A 20,598-nucleotide genomic window follows, 5' to 3' on the forward strand; every position below is an offset into this window, starting at 1 on the left:
GCCCAGCATGCCATGATCCCTGAGTCCACAGGGGTCTCCCTTCAGTCTCGTTTGTAGCAAAAAGCGCAAGCACAAAAATAAAATAATAAAAGTAAGCAAACCCAACTCCGTGGGATGGTGGGTGGGTTTCGTGTGAATTACATCCTGCTGTCGTGGGAGAACACCTGTTACAGGTAAGCAACTCTGCTTTCTTCCAGGACAAGCAGGTTGGTAGTCCTCACATATGGGTGATTAGCAAGCTACAGGCCCAACTCATATTACAACAGGCCAATAGCAGACAACTCGTGCAGCAGGCACAATAATTGGGGTGCTATTGGCAATGAGGCAGCCTGAAATCACAGCAGGTGGTTGTGCAAGGAGTTGGGAATTATACTGGAACAAAGTTTTTCAAGACAGATTGGCCAAAGGCAGAGTCTTGACGGACTTCCTTATCTAAGCAGTAGAGGGCTGCGAATGTGTGAAGAGAGCTCCATGTCGCAGCCTAGCAAATGTCAACAATTGGTACTGAACGATAGTGTGCTACCGATGTTGCCATGGCCCTTACAAAATGTGCCTGCACTCACCCCTGGAGAGGAAGGCCTGCTTCCTCATAGCAGAATTCGATACAGTCTGCTAGCCAGTTGGAGAGAGTTTGTTTGCCCACTGGAACTCGCAGCTTGTCTTTGTCAAAGAAGCAAAGAGTTGGGTGGATTTCCTGTGGCGTGCAGTGCGGTCTAGATAGAATGCAAGTGTACGCTTACAGTCCAAGGTGTGCAAAATCTCTCTCACCCTGGTGAGAGAGATGTCTTGAGAAAGAGTGGGCAGACTATAGTGAGAGGCTGTGTCCACCTTAAGAAGAAATTTAGGGTGAGTACGAAGGACCACTCGATCACGGAGGAACCTAGTGTCAGGTGAGTATGCAACAAGGGCTTATAACTCACTGACCCTTTTAGCAGAGGTGATGGCTACGAGGAAAATAATTTTCCATGTTAGAATTTTAATGTTATAGGAATGTGAAGGCTCGAACGGGGAACGCATGAGCCTTGTAAGCACTACATTTAGGCCCCATTCCGTAATCGGTGATCGTAGAGGAGGCTTAAGTTGTAGAAAACCCATGATAAGCCGACTCATAAAGGGTTGAGCCGGTAACAAAGCATCCCCTACTCCCTGGTGGTACGCTGAGATGGAACTGAAGTGTACCCATGCGGAGGATGACTGGGGACCAGGATCCAAAAGGTATCCTAGATAGCCTAAAGAGATGGAGTGAGGAAGGAAAAAGGGGCTAATACCTTTTTGTACACGCCATTTGGTAAATCTTGCCGATTTCTAATGGTAAGATTTATATGTGGAAGGTTTTCGTGAAGCTACAAGTACCTGAGAATATCAGTGAGTCTGTGTTATGAGGTTGACCTGTGGGCAGGCGAATTGGTTTCTGGAGTAATAGGTTGAGAAGTATGGGGAAACATACTTGTCAAGGCCAGTACGGAGTTATGAGAATCACTGAAAACCTGTCATGCTGTAGGTTCACGAGAATTTTGGTTATGAGCGGTATCGGAAGAGACACATATAGGAGGCCTTTGTTGCAAGGGTGAGCAAAGGTGTCCATGGCTAACGCATTTCGAAGCCTGTGTAGGGAGCAGAATCTGTCCATTCTGTGGTTCGACTCGGACGCAAGAGGTCGATAGTTGGTTGTCCTCAGCGCTAGAAGATTTTACTCACTACACATGGATTCAGAGACCACTTGTGGGGATAGAGACAGCGATTGAGATGGTTTGTTAGTATGTTCGGTATGCCTGTTAGATAAGTGGCCCAGAGATGCATGGAGTGTGGAAGGGCCCAGGCCCTGAACTGCGCGGCTTCCTGGCAGAGCAGATAAGAGCCTGTGCGTCCCTGTTTGTTCAAGTTCCACATTGCCACTATGTTGTCTGTCTGCATCCATAACGTTTTGTTTGAGAGGCAGTGTTTGAAGGCATAAAGGGCATAACGCATGGCTCGAAGCTCCAGGAAGTTGAACTGAGACTTTTCATGGAGTGGCGTTGACACCTTTTGGGTTTGGAGGGTGTTGATACGAGCTCTCCAACCCAAGTTGGATGCGACCATGGCTAAGTTCATCTGAGGATTTGGTTACTGGATCGTTGATATGGATCAGGGACGAAAGCGGTTGAATGGCTTAGAGCCAACTGAAATCTTAAAATCCACTGAGTTTTGCTCATGGCTAGTCTGGCCATAGGAGTGATGTGGATCATGGAAACCATGTGGCCCAGCAATGGAAGAATTGATGGGCTGAGGCTATGTTGCATACGCACAGAGATGTGGACAATTTGATAGGATGTCTGTGCGGTCGTTGGGCAGGAAGGCCGTTGCGACTGTAGTGCCCAGATCTGCTCCATATGGGATTTATGGTAGTTGATCAGAATTCCCAGCCAAATGTAGTAGATTTATAGTGAGTCTTAGAGAATTTAGAGCTCCTTGTTTGGATTGACTCCTTATTGGGCAGTCATCCAGGTAAGGAAACGCGTGAATGCTGCCGTTCTTTGTAGATGAGCGGTAGTCACTGCTAGGCATTTGGTGAAAAACACAAGCTTTCGATACTAGTTCGAATGGCAGAACTTAGTATTGAAAATGTTATTGACACACTATGAAGTGAATAGAAAGCCCAGAGAATAGAGGCAACCCCCTTGTAGTAAGGAAAGCATGGTACCGAGAGACACCATTTTGAACTTTTCTTTCTGAAGAAATTTGTTGAGACTTCTGAGGTCCAGGATGGGCAGAAGTCACCTGTTTTCTTTGAAAGTAGGAAATAGCGGATTAAAATCCTCTGCTTTGTTGCATCTGGGGAACGGTATCCCAAGTCCTGGTCCTCAGTGGGATGGACCATTCTGTTCTCTGGCAAGGTTGAAAAATCCAGGAGCCTGCACGACTGGCAGAGCTGGTGTGATCTGGATATCAGTTGGTCTCACGCGGGAGCGGTAAAAGGTCCTTCTAGCATCCCTCTTTGCTGTGCAAGAAACATAGAGAGCTGTCGCAGGGTCTCGCGTTGGTCTTGCAATTGAGCCACTGTCTGCTGGACCTTGTACACGAAGAGATTATCTACGGTGTATGGCAGATCACCTAGTTTATCTTTGACGTCGGGCGATAAATCAGGGGCCATAAGCCAGGTTCATCATCTAGCACTGAGGCCTGTTGCTGGCAACGGGAGGACGTTTCGAAGCAATCACATGTTGCTCGAATTTCATGTGGATGGCAGAGAGGTTCCCTTGGAGTTGTGTCAAATATAGCTGGTAAATAGCAATATAGTTCTTGGAAGAAGTTACGACCTAGACCCTCCCGAAAACTTCTGGTCCTTTTTATTGACCAGGTCGAAAGGGATGGTTTACTTAGGTCTCAATGGGATCGGTGCCGAAGCGGGATTAGAGTGCCCATAGCCGTTCGAGGATCCTGGGATAGGTATAGGGGTCTGTGGAGGACCAGAAGGACGAGTCAGCGTCGGTGCCACAACGGTGTGAATATCGACAGCTCCGGTGTTAGTAGATTCCGGAAGGCATCGAGGACAGCCTGATGGAAGAGGACTTCCAGCTCCTCCCTGGAAGCTGGTATAAGAAGCGCAGCTATAGCGGGAGACACGCTAGGCGTTACTGGCACTTTCACATGAATCTGTAGTGGCTCAGTACCCGACACCGATGTCTGTAGGGAATGCCTCAGTGCAGAGGAGCATGGAGACTCTTGTACCCAGGCCCGCTTCACAACTGGCTCAATGGACATTGATGCCGGTGTGGTATCAGTGCCGGCACCAAACGTGGAACCATGTCGGTGCCTGCGACGATGATTCCCTCGATGCTCGGCCCGGTCATTCTCCAGCACCAAGGAAAATGCCCTCACTGTCCCAGGTGGCATTGGTGACGGACGGTCACCATGCCTCTACTACTCCTGGCATTGTTTCTCGCCAAAGAACTGCACGGGGCTCTGGTTTGAGAACCCGAAGTATGGAGCATTTTCTTTAGTCGATGGCATCGACAGCCTGGCGGCATCGACGGCGACCGCACCGGGAACCGTGGATGTCCCAATCCCTCTAGCCCCGATGAACCTGGTGGGAGATCACAGTAAGGATACTCGCAGGCATCGTGGGGCGGACCGAGGGTGATAGACATAGGGAGAAAGAGGACCGCAATTCGGTTGGTAACCCGGGGGAACAGATAGTGAGGTGACAGGAACCAACCGAAGAACAGGGCATAGTACTCACCGAGTGTCGATGAAATGTACACGAAGGGAGACCCGTGTAGGGAAATTATTTGTGAAGTAAAACTTCAAGTGTTTCCGTGAGGAAAAGTTGTGAGAAAAATCTCAGAGCTCCTAAACACGAGGCAAACTGCAGCGTAGAAAAAAAAAGACTGAAGGGAGACCCCTGTGGACACAGGGATCATGGCATGCTGGGCATGCTCAGTGTGCCAGTTAAAGTGGTCCGTAATAGGGCTCCGCCTGATGACATCACCCATATGTGAGGACTACCATCCTGCTTGTCCTGGGAGAAAATATATGTAAGCGAGATTATGTTTTAAAATTTCACAATTATTGTAACACAAAATTGTCCGTTTCTCAAAAACCTTACGTGATGTACAAATTTCGAAGTAATATCTGTGATCAGCATAAAAAAAATCTATTTGGAACACCAAAAAGCCTGAAAGAAACAAAAACTTTGTTTACCAGTGAATAGAAGGAAGTGCAAAGTGGCATTGTAAGACTCAGAGGTAAAGGGGGGGGGGGGGGAGGAATATGCAGAGGCGGATGAGGAAAACGTGAAATTGTTTAACAAATATTTCTGTTCAGTGTTCACTGCCTAGTGCAGGACCACATTAAACGAACACAAATAAGATAAACCTCAATCGATTTTCAGAACAGTGTGTTCATGAGGAGCTATCTAATAAGACGATGGGGCCAGATGAATACATAAGAGGGTACTGAAGGAGCTTAGAGAAGTCCTTGCAACTCCGTTGGCTTATCTTTTCAAAGCTTCAGGAGTAGTTCCAGAGGACTAGAGGGAGCGGATGTGGTTCCTATTCATTAAAATGGAAGTAAAGGAGAGGCTGGGAACTACAGGCTGGTTAGTCTGACTTTTGTGATGAGCAAACTAAAGGAATCACTGCTAAACAGAGGATAGTGCAATTTTTCAAATCCAATGGATTGCAAGATCCAAGGCATCATGGTTTTACCAGAGATAAATCTTGCCAGACAAATCTGATCAATTTCTTTGATTAGGTGACCAGAGAACTGGATCAATTAAGAGCCCTAGATGTAGTGAACTTGGATTTCAACAAGGCCTTTGACACGGTTCCGCACAGAAGACATATACTGAGTGCCTTTGGTATGGATCTTAGAGTGACTGATTGGGAGGTGACAAAGGGTAATGATAAATGGAGTTCTCTCTGAGAAGGGGATTGTTACTAGTGGTGTGCCTCAGGAATCGATCCTTTTCAACATTTGTGAGCAACACAATGGAAGGATTGTCAGGAAAGGTTTGTTTTTTTGCCGATGATACCAAAATCTGTAACAGGGTGGACAGCTATGAAGGTGTAGAAAACAAAGAGGGATCTAGCGAAGTTCAAGAAATAGTCTAAGGTCTGGCAGCTAAGATTTAATGCTAAAAAATGTAGAGTGATACATTTAAGATGAAAAACCCCAAGGGAAAGATACTGTATTGGAGATGAAATTCTTAGTACAAAGGAAGAGCGGGATCTGGGGGTAATTGTATCTGATGATCTTAAGGTGACCAAACAGGTGGATAAAGTGAAGGTAAAAGCCAAAAAAAAAAAAAAAAAGATGCTTGACTGCATAGGGAAAGGAATGGTCAGCAGAAAAAGGGAGGCGATATTGTCCTTGTATAGTTCCCTGATGAGACCTCACTTGGAATACTATGTACAATTCTGGAGACCGCACCTTCACAATGATAGAAGGTGGTTACTAAAATGGTCAGTGGGCTTCGTCTAAAGCATATGGAGATAGAGTTAAAGATCTAAACATTTATACCCTAGAGGAAAAGCAAGATAGGGGAGATATTTTAGAGATATTCAAATATTTCAAAGATTTCCATGCACAGGAGGTGAGCCTTTTTCAACAGAAGGGAGACTCTAGAATGAGGGGTCATGTGATAAAGTTCAAATGGGATAGACTCAGGAGTAATCTTAGGAAATATTTCTTTACAGAGATGGTGGTGGATGCAAGAAACAGCCTCCCAGTGGAAGTAGCGGAGACAAAAACAGTTTCTGAATTCAAGAAAGCATGGGATAAATACAAGAGATCTCTAAAGTGATGAGAATTATATCGCTAAATTAACTGGATGGATGGCCAGACTAACCAGCCTGTAGTTCTGTTTCTTCCATCATGTTTCTATTATAAACTTACTATATGAAAATTGGTTCTTACCTGCTAATTTTCATTCCTGTAATACCACAGATCAGTCCAGAAAAGCGGGTTGTGTATCCCTACCAGCAGGTGCAGTCAGAGAACAATTAGAACTTTGGGCACTGCTACATAACGAGAGGGTCACCTGCAGTCACACAGTATTGACCTATACCCAAGCCCATGCTAACAGAACTAAGTAACGAAGGGTAGCACCCAACCAAATTTCCGGACTACCACTTCGTCACTGGCAAAAAACCAGATCAATCAACTGCTAAAAACTGCTCTATGAATCATGTCTGCAAAAAAGGAGCTTCAACAATTAAAAAAAAAAAAAAAAAAACTTAAGCAGGTTCTGACCAAGACAGTCTTTCAGTATCTGAAGAAAGGGGTGGGCCTCTGGACCGATCTGTGGTATTACAGGAATGAAAATTAGCAGGTAAGAACCAATTTTCATTTCCTGAACATACCCAGATCAGTCCAGAAAAGTGGGATGTACCCAAGCCACCCTACACTGGGCGAGAACCCGAAAGACCCGCACGAAGAACACTCTCCCCAAAGCATGGTTCATCAGAAGCCTTGACGTCCAATCGGTAATGTTTCGTAAAAGTGTGAATAGACGACCACACCGCCACCCTACAGATCTCCTGAGGCAACAGTAACTGACACTCTGCACAGGAGAAAGCCTGAGCCCTAGTGGAATGAGCTCTGAGACCCAAAGGCCCCTGACGCCCTCAGGCTATGTATGCCGCACAAATGGCTTCCTTAATCCACCGAGATATGGTCGCCTTTGACGTTATGTCCCCCTTCTTTGGGCCACCAAAGAGAATGAACAAATGATCAGAACGTCTGAAGTCATTAGTAACCTCCAGATAATGTAATAAGGCTTGCCGCACATCCAAAAGATGAAGGTCTCTATTCTGAGAAGACTCCCGGGACCAGTTAGGGAACCCCAGAAGCTCCACAGTTTGATTGACTTGAAAGGCTGAAACCACCTTAGGGACAAAGGACAGAACCGTACGTAACGATACCCGATAGTCGTAAATCTGAAGAAAAGGATCCCGACAAGACAGTGCCTGCAACTCTGAGATCAGACGGGCCGAGCAAATGGCCACCAAAAACACCGTTTTCAAAGTCAGATCTTTCAGGGAAACTCCACGAAGAGGCTCGAAAGGAGTGCCACATAGAACTCGCAGGTCTAAATTCAAACTCCAATCCGGACACACCGAACGGATGGGAGGGCGCAAATGTTTGACCCCCTTAAGAAAGAGCAATATCCGGATGCACTGCCAGCGAACAGCCATCAAAATTTCCCCGCAAGGCACCTAGAGCTGCAACTTGTACACGAAGGGAATTGAACGCCAAGCCCTTAGAGAGGCCCTGTTGCAGAAAATCAAGCACCTGAGAAACAAGCACCACTAAAAGGGTCGCAGGAACGCTGATGACACCACGTCTCAAACTCTAACATAGGCCACAGAGGTGGCTGGACGGATCACCTGTAAGAGGGTGGAAATGACTTGTTCTGAATAACCCCACAAGTGTAAACGTCACCTCTCAAAAGCAAGGCCGCGAGAGAGAAGCGATCCTGCCGATCCGAAAATATGGGCCCCTGATGGAGCAGAAGCGTTAGATGAGCCAGCTGAAGTGGAATCTCTAGAGCCATGCGTACCAGATCCGCAAACTACGGACGACGTGGCCACTCCAGCGCCATCAGAATCACTCTTTCTGGGTGCCACTCTATGCGACGGAGAAGCTAACCTATGAGGGGCCAGGGCGGGAAGGCATACAGCAGAATCCCCGTGGGCCAAAGAACACACGAGAGTGTCTATGCCCACCGAGCCCTGTTCTCGGCGACGGCTGAAAAAACAAACTGTTTTTGCGTTCGCCTGAGTTGCCATCAGATCCAGCTCTGGCGCAAATGAGATTCCAACCTCGAGAGATAGTTCCCATTCCCCTGGGTCTAGTTGCTGATGGCTGAGATAATCGGCTTGCACATTCTCTACTCCGGCAATATGGGATAAAGAAATAAAGAAATTGCCATGCTGGGTCAGACCAAGGGTCCATCAAGCCCAGCATCCTGTTTCCAAGAGGCCAAACCAGGCCACAAGAACCTGGCAATTACCCAAACACTAAGAAGATCGCATGCTACGGATGCAATTAATAGCAGTGGCTATTCCCTAAGTATATTTGATTAATAGCAGTTAATGGACTTCTCCTCCAAGAACTTATCCAAACCTTTTTTGAACCCAGCTACACTAACTGCACTAACCACATCTTCTGGCAACAAATTCCAGAGCTTTATTGTGCATTGAGTGAAAAAGAATTTTCTCCGATTAGACTTAAATGTGCTACTTGCTAACTTCATGGAATGCCCCCTAATCCTTCTATTATTCGCAAGTGTAAATAACCGATTCACATCTACTCGTTCAAGACCTCGATCATATCCCCCCTCAACCATCTTTTCCAAGCTGAACAGCCCTAACCTCTTCAGCCTTTCCTCATAGGTGAGTTGTTCCATCCCCTTTATCATTTTGGTTGCCCTTCTCTGTACCTTCTCCATCGCAACTATATCTTTTTTGAGATGCGGCGACCAGAATTGTACACAGTATTCTAGGTGTGGTCTCACCATGGAGAGATATAGAGGCATTATGACATTTTCCGTTTTATTAACCATTCCCTTCCTAATAATTCCTAACATTCTGTTTGCGGCAATGCCCTCGAGATGGCGCTCCGCCCAGGCGAACAGAAGACTTGCCTCCAGTGCTACGGTGAGACTTCGAGTCCTGCCTTGCCGGTTGATGTACACCACCATTGTCGCATTATCCAAGAAGACTCGCACCATTCTGCCCTGAATCCAGGGAAGAAATGCCCGCAGGGCCAGACGTACAGCCCTGGTCTTGAGCCGGTTTATGGACCAGGATCTTTCCATCGCCGACCAGAGCCCTTGGGCGGACCTGTCTGCACACACCACCCCCCAACCTGAGAGGCAGGCATCGGTGGAGATTATCAGCCAATTCGGAGTGTCCAAATCCACCCTCCGTTCCAGATTGTCCAGTGACAGCCACCATGACAGACTGGCTCTGGATTCCGGAAGTAGAGGCATTGGTAGATGGAATTGCTCCGACACCGGGTTTCAGCGAGACAAAAGCGCACACTGTAAAGGTCTTAAGTGAGCAAATGCCCAAGGAACCAAGTCCAAGGTTGAAGCCATGGAGCCCAGGACCTGAAGATGATGCCACACTGTGGGATTGTTCCTTTGAAGAAGGGAATGTATTTGTTCCTGCAACTTCCCTATTCGGTCTGCCGCTGGAAACACTTTGCCCAGCAAGGTATGGAATTGTGCTCCGAGATAAATCAACTTCTGAGTGGATTCCAAGTGACTCTTCTGCACATTGATTACCCAACCTAGGGATGGCAATGTGAATATCACCATGTGCACTGATCTCTCGCAGTCCCCCCGAGACTTCGCACGAATCAACCAGTCGTCCAAGATTCCCTCCTGAAGAAGGCAGGTCGCCGCCACCACACCACCACCTTGGTGAACGTGCGAGGAGCTGTTGAGAGATCAAATGGGAGAGCTCGAAATTGGAAGTGTCGTCCCAAGACCTTGAACTGCAGAAACCTCTGGTGATTCAGCTGAATCGGAATGTGTAAATACGCCTCCGTGAGGTCCAGAGAAGCAAGCAACTCCCCTTTTTGAACCGCGGCCATCACTGTCCTCAGGGTTTCCATACGAAAGCGAGGAACCCGAAGGCAACGGTTCACCTTCTGCAGATCGAGGATGGGCCCTTCTTCTTGGGGACCACAAAGTACACAGAGTACCAACCTCGTCCCTGTTGAGCCTCTGGAACTGGGATAATAGTTTTGAGCTCGAGAAGTCGTTGTACAGTCACCCAGACCGCCTCTCGCTTGACACTTGAGGCCACTCGGGATTCCACAAAAATCTCCCGGACCGGGCGCGAGAACTCCAGTGCATACCCGCTTTGATCACTTCTAAGACCCAGTGGTTTGATGTAATTTTTGCCCATTCCATGGGTGCTCGTGGCTTCATTTTTATTACTTCCTGCACCAAGATGTCCCGAATCTCTTCCAGGCCGGCGACCCCCTCGAAAGGACTGCTGGCGCCCCGAAGCAGGTTGAGAAGCAGGAGGTGCAGAGTATCTACCCGCTCTGAAGCGGCGAGAGTCCCGAAACCTAGCTCAAGGAGGGAAGACTTTCTTAGAAGATCTTTTATCTTCCGGCAACTGATTGCCCTTGGATTCGGCAAGAGCTTTACTAGCTTATCCAGATCCTCTCCAAACAGGAGCTTGCCCTTAAAGGGTAGATTACAAAGCTGGGACTTGGAGGACAAATCCGCTGCCCAATTTCGCAGCCAGAGAAGACGCCGCGCTGACACCAAGGACACCATACCTCTTGCCGAGGTCCTCACCAGATCTTACAAAGCATCTGCAACATAAGCGATGCCTGCTTCTAGGCGGGCGGACTGCAGAGCCCCCCTGTCACCCGTACCGGCCCCAGCAGCTGACTCCTGGACCCAACACAGACAGACCCTCTGCATGAGGCTACACCGCCCGAAGGCTTAGCGCGGCAACCTCGAATGCTCGCTTCAATTGGATCTTCAGCTTGCGGTCCTGCATATCCTTAAGGGCAGCTGCCCCAGCAACTGGGATAGTGGTCTTTTTCATGACTGCCGAGACCGCAGCGTCCACCTTTGGAATCTTCAGTAAATCCAGAACATCAGACAATAACGGGTACAGTTTCGCAATAGCTCTGCCCAACTTCAAGTCGAAATCCGGAGTCTCCCACTCCCAGGTCACTAGTTTGCGATCCTTCTTAGGCAGAGGAAAAGATGTTGTGGGACCCCTATTGCTGTCGAGGATTGGACTGACGCCCTCATTGTCACACTCCAGAACTTCAAGGACCTGGGGAATAAGGGGTCTTAACGCATCCCGCTTGAACAAATGCACCACGCTGGGGTCATCCCCCTCCGCAGGAGGGTTATTGGCTCATCCGGGTCATCAGTATCCACATCAGCCGGATCCGGCCGCGGATCCGGGTCTGCCACCCCTACTACCCCAGAAGCCGGTGTCGCCCCAGACCCCGGGATCAGATCTCGTGTACCTTGGGGAGAATCCCCTGTGGGGTGAGCCTGATCAGAGAGGCGCTGACGAGGGTCCGTACCCAGACCTCTTTTCTCAGGCAGGTCCGAACCTGCCCCTAGGAGACCGGGACGCTTTACCGCCGATCAAGCCTGGTGCATAAGGAGTACAAAATCTGGGGAAAACCCCTCCGGGTCCCCCTCCCTCACTGGAGAGTCAGCTGGGGTGGTATCATCAGTTCCCCCGGTGAGGTCTTCCTTCACCGGGGGGTAGAACAGGCAGAGAATCCTTTTCCCGCAAAGCCGAAGGCGAGACAGACGTTCCCTCCCCGAGGGAGGAGGCAAGAAACCCTGAAGAGCCATCTAACCCCGGGGAACACGCTGTGCATAAGGAGGCTGCATCTAACGCCTGGCCGCATAAACCACACGCGCGGCAGGCCTGCAATTCTGTTTTCGGTCCCATCCGCAGCAGCGCGCCAATAGTCTGAAGTGAAATAGAAAAGGGCGAGAATAAAAAAAAGAAACGCTCAGAGCCACGACACGGAGAAAATTTCAGTCAGGCAGGACCAGAAAAACAAACTTTTCGTGCTGCGGGCTAAGAGACTACCGGCTGAGGAGAAAAAAATGCGCGCAGCCATGCCGCGGGAAAGGAGCCTGTCTATACTGAAATCGCAAGGCCCCCAGCAGGGAAGCGGCAAGTAAATGAGGCACAAGGAGAAAAACTCACCCTTGACCTCAGAAAATGACCCGGAGCCCCGGGAGCTGAGGGGAACACTGCCGAGAGCTTCCCCAGCCGGCCTTAAAAGACCCGGTTCCTCCTGCACCTCTCCTTACCTCAGCACTGAAGACTGTCAGTCAGCCACAGTGAAAACTGCTTTTTTTTTTTTTTTTAATTAAACTTTACCAAGACACAGAGAAAAGCTGTTGCAGGAGACAAGGGAGCAGCTGTAGCAGAGACAGTGGCGAGTATCCAGGAGTCCCCTGGTCATCAGACACCAAACTGTGGCGCGCGAAACCCTGATAGGAATATCAATTCCCCGGACACCTGACTTCTACTGAGGGATGGCCCACGAAGGTGCCTAACACCTCAAGAAGCGACCGTAAACTAAAATATTAAATTCAAACTAACTAAATAAAAAATATAACTAAAGACTGCAGGAGTGCATCTGTACCACCTGCTGGAGTCAGAAAAATACTGAGTGACTGCATGTGGCACTCTTGTTATGTAGCAGTGCCCAAAGTTCTAATTGTTCTCTGACTCCACCTGCTGGAAGGGATACACAACCCACTTTTCTGGACTGATCTGGGTATGTTCAGGAACTACCACATCCCTAGGAATCCTGTCCTATATTTCCCCTTTTCGCAGCATTTCAAAAAAGTCCAAATATATTGCTCTCCCCTTCCCGTAGTCAGCAAACTGCAGAGGACTCCTCCATCCTCATTCAGCAGGCAAACCCCAAAGGGGGATCCTCCAGCCCTCAGAGTGATTTGCAGTGTCTTATGTGGCCCTTCCCTTGAAAGGTTTGGGGACTCCTGTGTCCTAGGGCAGCACTCTCAATGAAAAGTGACTGAACAGCAAAGCACTGAGATACAAGCAATATTTTCTGAAACTAGACCAAATGACATACAGAAATGTATGGAAACTTTCTTGCACAAAATAAGGTATCAAGCTCCATGTTACTGAAATCACATCTATATAATCAGCATATATGGATAGATAATCATGTTTCCATAGAGTTCTTAAGTTAATGATATTAAACAAAAATATATACTTACCAAGATCTTGTATTTTCTGCTTTAAGTTCCTTTACTCGGTTTGGCTTCATCTGTTTGATCATCTTGCTTCTTTACTTACTTTCTTCTCTTCTGGCCACTGTTCAGTTCCCTGGCATGCCCTTATTTCCTTTTTTTTCAGTTCTCCCTTTTTGATCTCTCTCTCGCTGCTATTTTTCTTCTCTCCATTCCTAAATCTATCACCCTTACCCTTACAATCCCTTCCTGGGGTTCCTCAGAGAATCCTCCTTCTACCCATTCGCATCTTTCTATTTGTCCCCTTCCTAGGATCCTGTGTGTCCTCCCTCCCATCCCTTGCATTTTTTCCCTCTGCTTCCCAGGGACCTCTCCCTAAAACCACAGAGTTAAGAAACTGAATTTTTGCATAGCCATAACAATCCTGCCTACCCCGTCCTCCCTTCTCTGTGCTCATCTCCCTCCTTTGGCCTGATTGCTCAGCTAGCACTCCAGCAAAAAAATGCTAGCTTTTAAAATTTCTGTCATTGCTGTGATAATCAAGGTAGCATGGAGAAGCACAGGAAATGAGCAGGACACACTCTGAACATATAATGCCAGCCACAAGGACGGAAATGTATATTACATGATAGTCTAAGGGCCAGTTTAAAAATTTAAGTGTATAAGAGTAGGAGCTTCTTTTAATTATAATTATATACCTCAGAGTATTTCAACCTAGCCCTTTTCTGGATTCTGTTTTTAAGATGTCTCCTTAAATTTAACAAAAATTAAAAAAAGCAAAAAAAAAAACCAAACAAACCACCATCTGAATCTGTGTCATGGTATTCTGAATATTAGATATGTTTAGATCTTTACTTAAATTGTGGGATGTATTTTGTCTGCTGCTCAGCTGCAACTATTTAAGACAGACAAAACTGCAGAAAACTAATCATTTTTATATCCTATTAATAAACATCTACTTTTCTGCAATTTTCTCTGCTGCTACACAGCCACCAATATTTGACGTTCATCCTGCAATTTAGGAAGGATCCTAGGCTTTTCACAGTCATTTTTCTGAGCATGTATACACCTAAGTGTGGTTTAAGGACGCCAAATCAGAACTTGTGTCATTTTACTAAAAAATAAAATAAACAAATAAATAAACAAACTGTACTTACGGTGGCCTCTTTGGAGCATTGGGATCCTTAAACTTCTTTTTTGTTTCCCCTTTGGGTGGTATATAAGACTTCATTTCTCTCTCATAACGCAATTTGTCAGCCTTTGCCATATCCTCAAATTTCCCTTTCTCTTTAGCAGACATGGTCTAAAAAAAACATAAGCAGAGGGATGGTAACTTTCAAACTGACATGCATGCGCACATGGATGCATCTATTTTATAACATGCACGCATATTATAAAGTCCGCTACCCGCGCGCATGATTTTATATCGATACGTGCATGTGAATGCTGTCTTGCATGCATAAATGGAGGAACTTAGATGTACGTGGTGACTCATTAGGGCCAGTTTCCCTCTTCTTTCCCAGTTCGCCCCTGTAAAGGAGCGGACTTCCTAAGTCCCCTATCTAACCTGCCTCCCTTTTACCCTACTAGCCCCGACCCCTAAAACTTCACTGACTACCCTAATTTTTTTTTATTTTACTACTTACCCGCAGTCCATAGCAGCATCAACTTATGGGGTCGTCGGATCCCAGCGCATGCTTGTGTGCGACCGATTTAATGGCGCTGTCCCAGCCCATCTATGCCCCCACCCCACCCCTTTTTATGAAATGCTTTCTGATGCGCGTACCAGGAGATATGCGCATAACTGCGGGCTTCTTAAAATCCGCACTGCCCAGTCATGCGCATAGTGCTTTTAAAATTCACCCAAAAATGTTTACTATTCTTAAAATTTGTATGTGTTTTCATCATATGCAAGAGTTTCTGAGGTTTATTATAACTTTTGCACGTCAGCATTTTAAAATATACGAATCCAGTGTATGGATTTAGACCTGCTTTTATTAAAAAAACAGGACCCAAGTCACAGAAAACTAAAACCAATGATGTGTGGTCTGCCTTGTGAGGCTGTCAGATGGCATGAGCAGGCAAGCAACTAAAGTCTGATACAATGCAAATTAAGTGTAAAAAATATCAAGTGGAGAATCTGGGAATATTCGAACTTCAACACGGGAAAGCATCAGAATCTGAAAAGGTTAAAACCCATAAAATATCTCAACCTGGTAAACTCAAGAGTCATCCAAGTTAAAACAGCTATCACCGAACATGGATATTTAGCACTAAATCAGTATTTCCCAACCAGAGTGTCATGGTACACTGGTGTACTTTCAGACTTGAGCAGGTATGCCATGGAAAAGCCACCACTGCATGATGCTAGGATATAGGCCAGCACCTGAGCTCTGCTCTCAGTATTTCCAGCAACAAGAGTCACTAGCTGTGGCTCAAACATGGAAAAGCTTCTTTCTGAGAATATATGTAATCATGCATGCCTCTTCTTCCTATCTACAAGAGCTTGAGTGTGGTAATTAATGGGCAGCATTCAAGGCATGAACAGTCAGGCCCCACTTTGTGCAGCTCACACTGCACCTCATCTTTCCTCCTCCTGAGCTTACTCCTTTGAGTCCTTCCAGCCTCTGCCTTATCCCAAGGCTGAAAAAGGGAGAGTGTGCACCAAGTGCTGAATGTGACTCATTCCAAGTGTTGGAAGTGGCAGCAATGGAAAAGCTCTGGCAGCCACATGCAACAGCCAAGGTAACTGAGCTCACTGCTTGTATCACACAGACTTCTCCCTTTTTCTGCACTTTATATTGGGTGGAGCTGGTCCACTGTGACAGGTTCATATATGTCTCAGCTGCCTCTCCTTTTGTTTTAAAATTCGGAAGACTGGTGGGGCATTCTAGCTCTTCTTTTGATCATGAGTCTTCTCCAGTTCTGCCCTGCTTGCTCTATGGAGATTAGTGTGCCACATGTGTTTGTAAATGTGGTGAGCCTTGGATTTGAAAAGTTTGGGATACACTGGAATAAACCCTGACAAAATTTATGAATCTTGAGTATAGAATGCATAGTGCTATACTTGAATGCCATTCACTTGCAGAGAATGGTGAGTGCCCATGCAAGTGTTTTTAGAATGAAAAGGGAGTTGCCAATCTGAGTTGTACTACTGTAGGGGCAGAGGTAACACTCCCATAGTTGATACAATTGAATTGTTAAAAAAGCCATATGAGGCCATGATAATTATTGGCATTCTTGCCAATAGCATTAATACAATCAAAACAGATATTTTCAATATAGCTAAATAGTTTAGACTGTGCAGTATATCTGTTCAAATTTTTACCATGTACTACATATATGTTTATTATTTTAGGGTAACTGAACATGCATGCAGTAATGCTAGACCTATTTAGTCCACATAAGTTGATATTTTTAACCAGAATAAAAATAAATTCATATGTTGCCTACCTGCCAAAAGACTTACTTGCTTAACCACAGGTTGTTTATTGGGACTGGAGCTTTGTAACAGTTCCCACTCACCCAAAATCACATGGGAGATATGTATTTTTTTAGAATAGCAATACTAGTTAAAATGATTCTTCAAATTATCAGCATGTTAATTTCTTGGCTCTTATTGCTCAATTTGAATCTTGTACCTATGTTTCCTTATTTTGTCCAATGTTTTAATACAAGTACCTTTGTTTGGAATAAAAAAAAAGTCTTGACTGATCATAGCAATTTTAAGAAATCATCTTGATATATTCCACCCTTGACTTGTATGTAATAGTGATGCCTGCATACCATTCTGAGAAGAATTAGCACAGCACCTATCCATTTTACTTGTATTCATAATGGTGGGAGTGGCTGTAGTGAAGCCTTCAAAATCTTCATACTTATGTCCTTAGAAATAAAAATCTGAAGGGTTTTTTAGGCAACAGTTAATACTGCTATTTAACTGCAATTGATATTTAAAGTTAATAAAACCAAATCTTACCTTCCATCTTTCTGAACATTTTTTGGAGAACTCTGAGAAGTTCACAGAAGCATCAGGGTGTTTCTTTTTGTGCTCCTCTCTACAGGTTTGCACAAAGTAGGCATATGAGGACATTTTACCTCTTGGCTTCTTAGGATCACCTTTACCCATCTTGGATGACTTTCTAAATGTACAAAAAGAAAGTATGTCTAGTTGTTTAATAAAAAATGTTCCCTACAATCACCTTAATCTATAGATTAGCATTTGATATGTCTTTGAAAAAGCCATCCAATTTACAGAAGGATAAACACTGCAACAGCAGCCCTCAACTGGATGCAGTGAGTCAGAGGGTAAACAGACAAAAGGGAAGGACATTAAAGATTAAGAAACATTTCTGTCTGGATAGCATTTAATCAGACTATATTGAAAATCTACAAACTGATACAAGGGACTTAAAGAAAAATAATATAATTATGTGAAAGTGATAATTATTCATGCCATTCTCTCACCAAAGTACCTCTAATTTAATATGTAGCGTGGACAGGGCCTAAATTATGCTATCAGTTTCACATATTTAAAAAAATGACTGAAACTAGTGAGGAGACCGCATAAAAAAGGGCTTAGTTTGTATAAAAGGTTGTTGACACGGGCAGGGTTTCTGGGATGGATAGTTAGAAATCACTCGCAAACTTTGCTTCTGCACGTTGAAGGACAGCAAATTCTGTCAGAGACGGATTGCCAAAGCTCAGGGCTTCTTATCGCCTGGCTTTTGAACAAAAAAAAAAAAAGACAGACAGACCACATAGGATTTCTGCTTTCTGACTAAACACGTCCGCTTTTATTTTTATTTTGTAATAAACAGCACTGGGATAAGCACGCAAAACCCCTCTTACTCCCGAAGTGACTTTTCAGTGGGGAGCGGAGATGTTCCCGAGTTTTGGCATTGCTCAAGTCAGCACTTCGTGCAAGTTCCACACTCCAACCTAAATCGTTATCCCCCAGGAGATAAAGAAGCCTCTTTGACAATCAAGATTTATTTTATTGAATGTTAATTTAAATCAGAAGCCTGCTGCAGTTTGACCAGTTTCCTTTAATTTGTACTTTCAATTCAAAAAAGTTCCCAAAAATCAAATTCGAGACGAACATACGCCTTGACAAATGTCATTTTTATGATTAAATTTGCTTACTGAAACTTGTCACTAAAATGTTTCATCCAGAAAAATACAGAACTTCATTTCTGTCATAAATCCTCCCTCAAAAAAAACTTTCTGGCAACATTTTTTAAAGTTGGATTGTTTCCTAACGTAGTACAAATTCACCATCCAAAAAATTAATAAAGCTTTAAAATGGCACTTATAACTTATGCCATATTCGTAATCTTCATTAAAACAAATGTTATTTAAAAAAAAAAAGGAGGAAAAAGAGCCTGATAAGTCTTTATTGCGCTCCCCTTCTAACAACAGACAGGATTGCTATTGGGTTTAATGTAGCAATGGCGCAGATCCTTGCCAGAAAGGAGGTCAACAACAACGGCGATATTTCTTCTTCCATTTTGTGAAGAATGGCTTCCTGATGAAAGAAAGTCCCTCTGAAATGGGTCTCGCCGCCGCTGTGTGTCGGTGCGAAGCGGCGGGCGGGAGCAGGAGACCAGCGGCCCGCAGCTCCGGACCTTGCACTGTGCGGCACATATATTGTGGAGCGGGGTTTGCTATAATACAGAGGAGAGGACTTCGGTGGAAATGTGCTGTTAGACATAGTCACATAGAGGAGAAGGGAGCGCGGCACCGACGCACACAGCAGTAGCTTGGAATGGCCGCTGCTCGTCTTCCTTGCCGCGCGCGCGCGCTCCCCAGTCAAGCTCAGAACATGGCTCCTCTCCCTTTGTGTTGGCTGAGCGCGCGCCCGGGCCCGCGTGCCCGCCACAGCCATTAAAGCACACACCAGGCGCCGGACAGAGGCAAAACGACGGCGGATAGGGCGAAGGCGCGTGCTTGCTCGCGCGCGCACTGGCACCACTTCCCCCCCCCTCCTCTGTCCGCCACCAGCACAGCCATTACACACACAGCTAACAGAACAGACTATGGGAGCCTTACCCGCCGCTCTCCCAACCGCCACTCCGACTCGGGAGGAAGCCGCAGCCGCGAAAAAACCCCACCATTCAGTCGCCGGGAGGTGGGACCACCGCCCCGCGCTCTTAAAAAAGCCACCCGGGGCCGATAAAGCGGGGAAAAGGCGGTTTGAAAAAGTTGCGGGGAACTGCGCGCTCCCTGTAAATGTCTCAGCGCTTGCCTTGTTTTCTCCATAGACTCCCATAGTCAGCCATATTACAGCAAGCGCAGCTTCTGAGGTAATTTATGTTTCCTCCACCAACACGCCCTAAATTTTCACCTAAACCTCCAAAGAGCTCTGTTTCGGAAGGGATATTTCATATTTTACAGACATACTTTTTTTCCCCCTATTTTTCATCCGGAATCTGCTGCTCTCAGTCTTCTCCCGCACCTGAAGTGTGAGAGCCGCTCAGATGCGAATCCAATGGCTTTTCCCCGCAGCAGCGGCAGCAGCAATGTATTGTAATGTAGGCAGCTTATTTATAACGCGATTTCCCCACTCACACACATTTTCTATCACATACAGAATAAAATCACCCAAGGTCCAGAACCGTATTGTAGAGGCATTTCCCGTTCAAAATATCTGTTTTTATTTTTAAATTCGACGAGTTTAAAAACTAATGTTCATCCCGGTTTTCTCTCTTCTATCCATGTATAACGATGGCTTTAGTAATTGAAGAGATTTTTTTTATATGTCTATACACGCAATTTTCTCGCCGTCCCTAATTTGCTTTTGTGTAAATTAGTTTCTTCCTCGCTATTTCTTTCCTTATTATTGTTAATATTTCTTTTTGAAAATTGTTTTATGCCTTTTCACTTTCTGTCTGCTCAATACTTACCCACTTTCAGGCACGCTACCGTGTTGAGACTTACCCAATGCTGTCTCTATGTAGCTCAATGTACTGCAATGGCTGAGAGCGGGATCGATACGCAGCCTCTTCACTCTCCCGAGCTGTAACATTACTCTCAACGGAGCTTGCCCCCCATTGGCTACCGCCGTCTCATTTGCCGTTCCGATTCGAGAACTGAGTTCCATTGTCCTGACCAGAGGCTGCCCCAGATTGGCTTTCATTTGGCAAACGTCATCCCAGATTAAAATAGCGCGTAAATATAAAAACATTCTGAAAGGAAGGTTGAAGCGGGATGCAGCTGTAAGGCAGAGTTATAGTGTTTGCAAGTGAAGTCTATTATAGGCTATACAAGGCAGAATTGGAAGCTCTGAAATGTGGGCTTTGCCTTCTCCAATGGTTTTAACGTTTAGATGCGTAACCTACAGTCTCACTGTTTACAACCATTGACAAACTTGATGCCCC

General features: G+C 45.8%; 1 protein-coding gene across 2 annotated transcripts in view; it reads right to left on the reverse strand.

Moving 5' to 3' along the window:
- HMGB1 (high mobility group box 1) overlaps positions 1–20,284 on the reverse strand; it is a 60,462-nt gene extending 40,178 nt beyond the window's left edge. Inside the window, exons 1-3 of one of the 2 annotated variants that reach the window (XM_029602630.1) lie at positions 20,159–20,284; positions 17,199–17,361; positions 14,377–14,522 (exon numbers count right to left, since the gene is read on the reverse strand). In XM_029602630.1, coding sequence (XP_029458490.1) covers positions 14,377–14,522; positions 17,199–17,348 — 296 coding nt within the window. In that variant the 5' untranslated portion in view covers positions 17,349–17,361; positions 20,159–20,284. Of the gene's footprint in view, positions 1–14,376; positions 14,523–17,198; positions 17,362–20,124 lie in introns of both variants that reach the window. The other variant, XM_029602628.1, reaches the window with a different exon arrangement.
- Between the last annotated feature and the right edge of the window lie 314 nt (positions 20,285–20,598).

The sequence above is a fragment of the Rhinatrema bivittatum genome, chromosome 5 (assembly GCF_901001135.1).
Source record: "Rhinatrema bivittatum chromosome 5, aRhiBiv1.1, whole genome shotgun sequence".
Taxonomy (NCBI): domain Eukaryota; kingdom Metazoa; phylum Chordata; class Amphibia; order Gymnophiona; family Rhinatrematidae; genus Rhinatrema; species Rhinatrema bivittatum.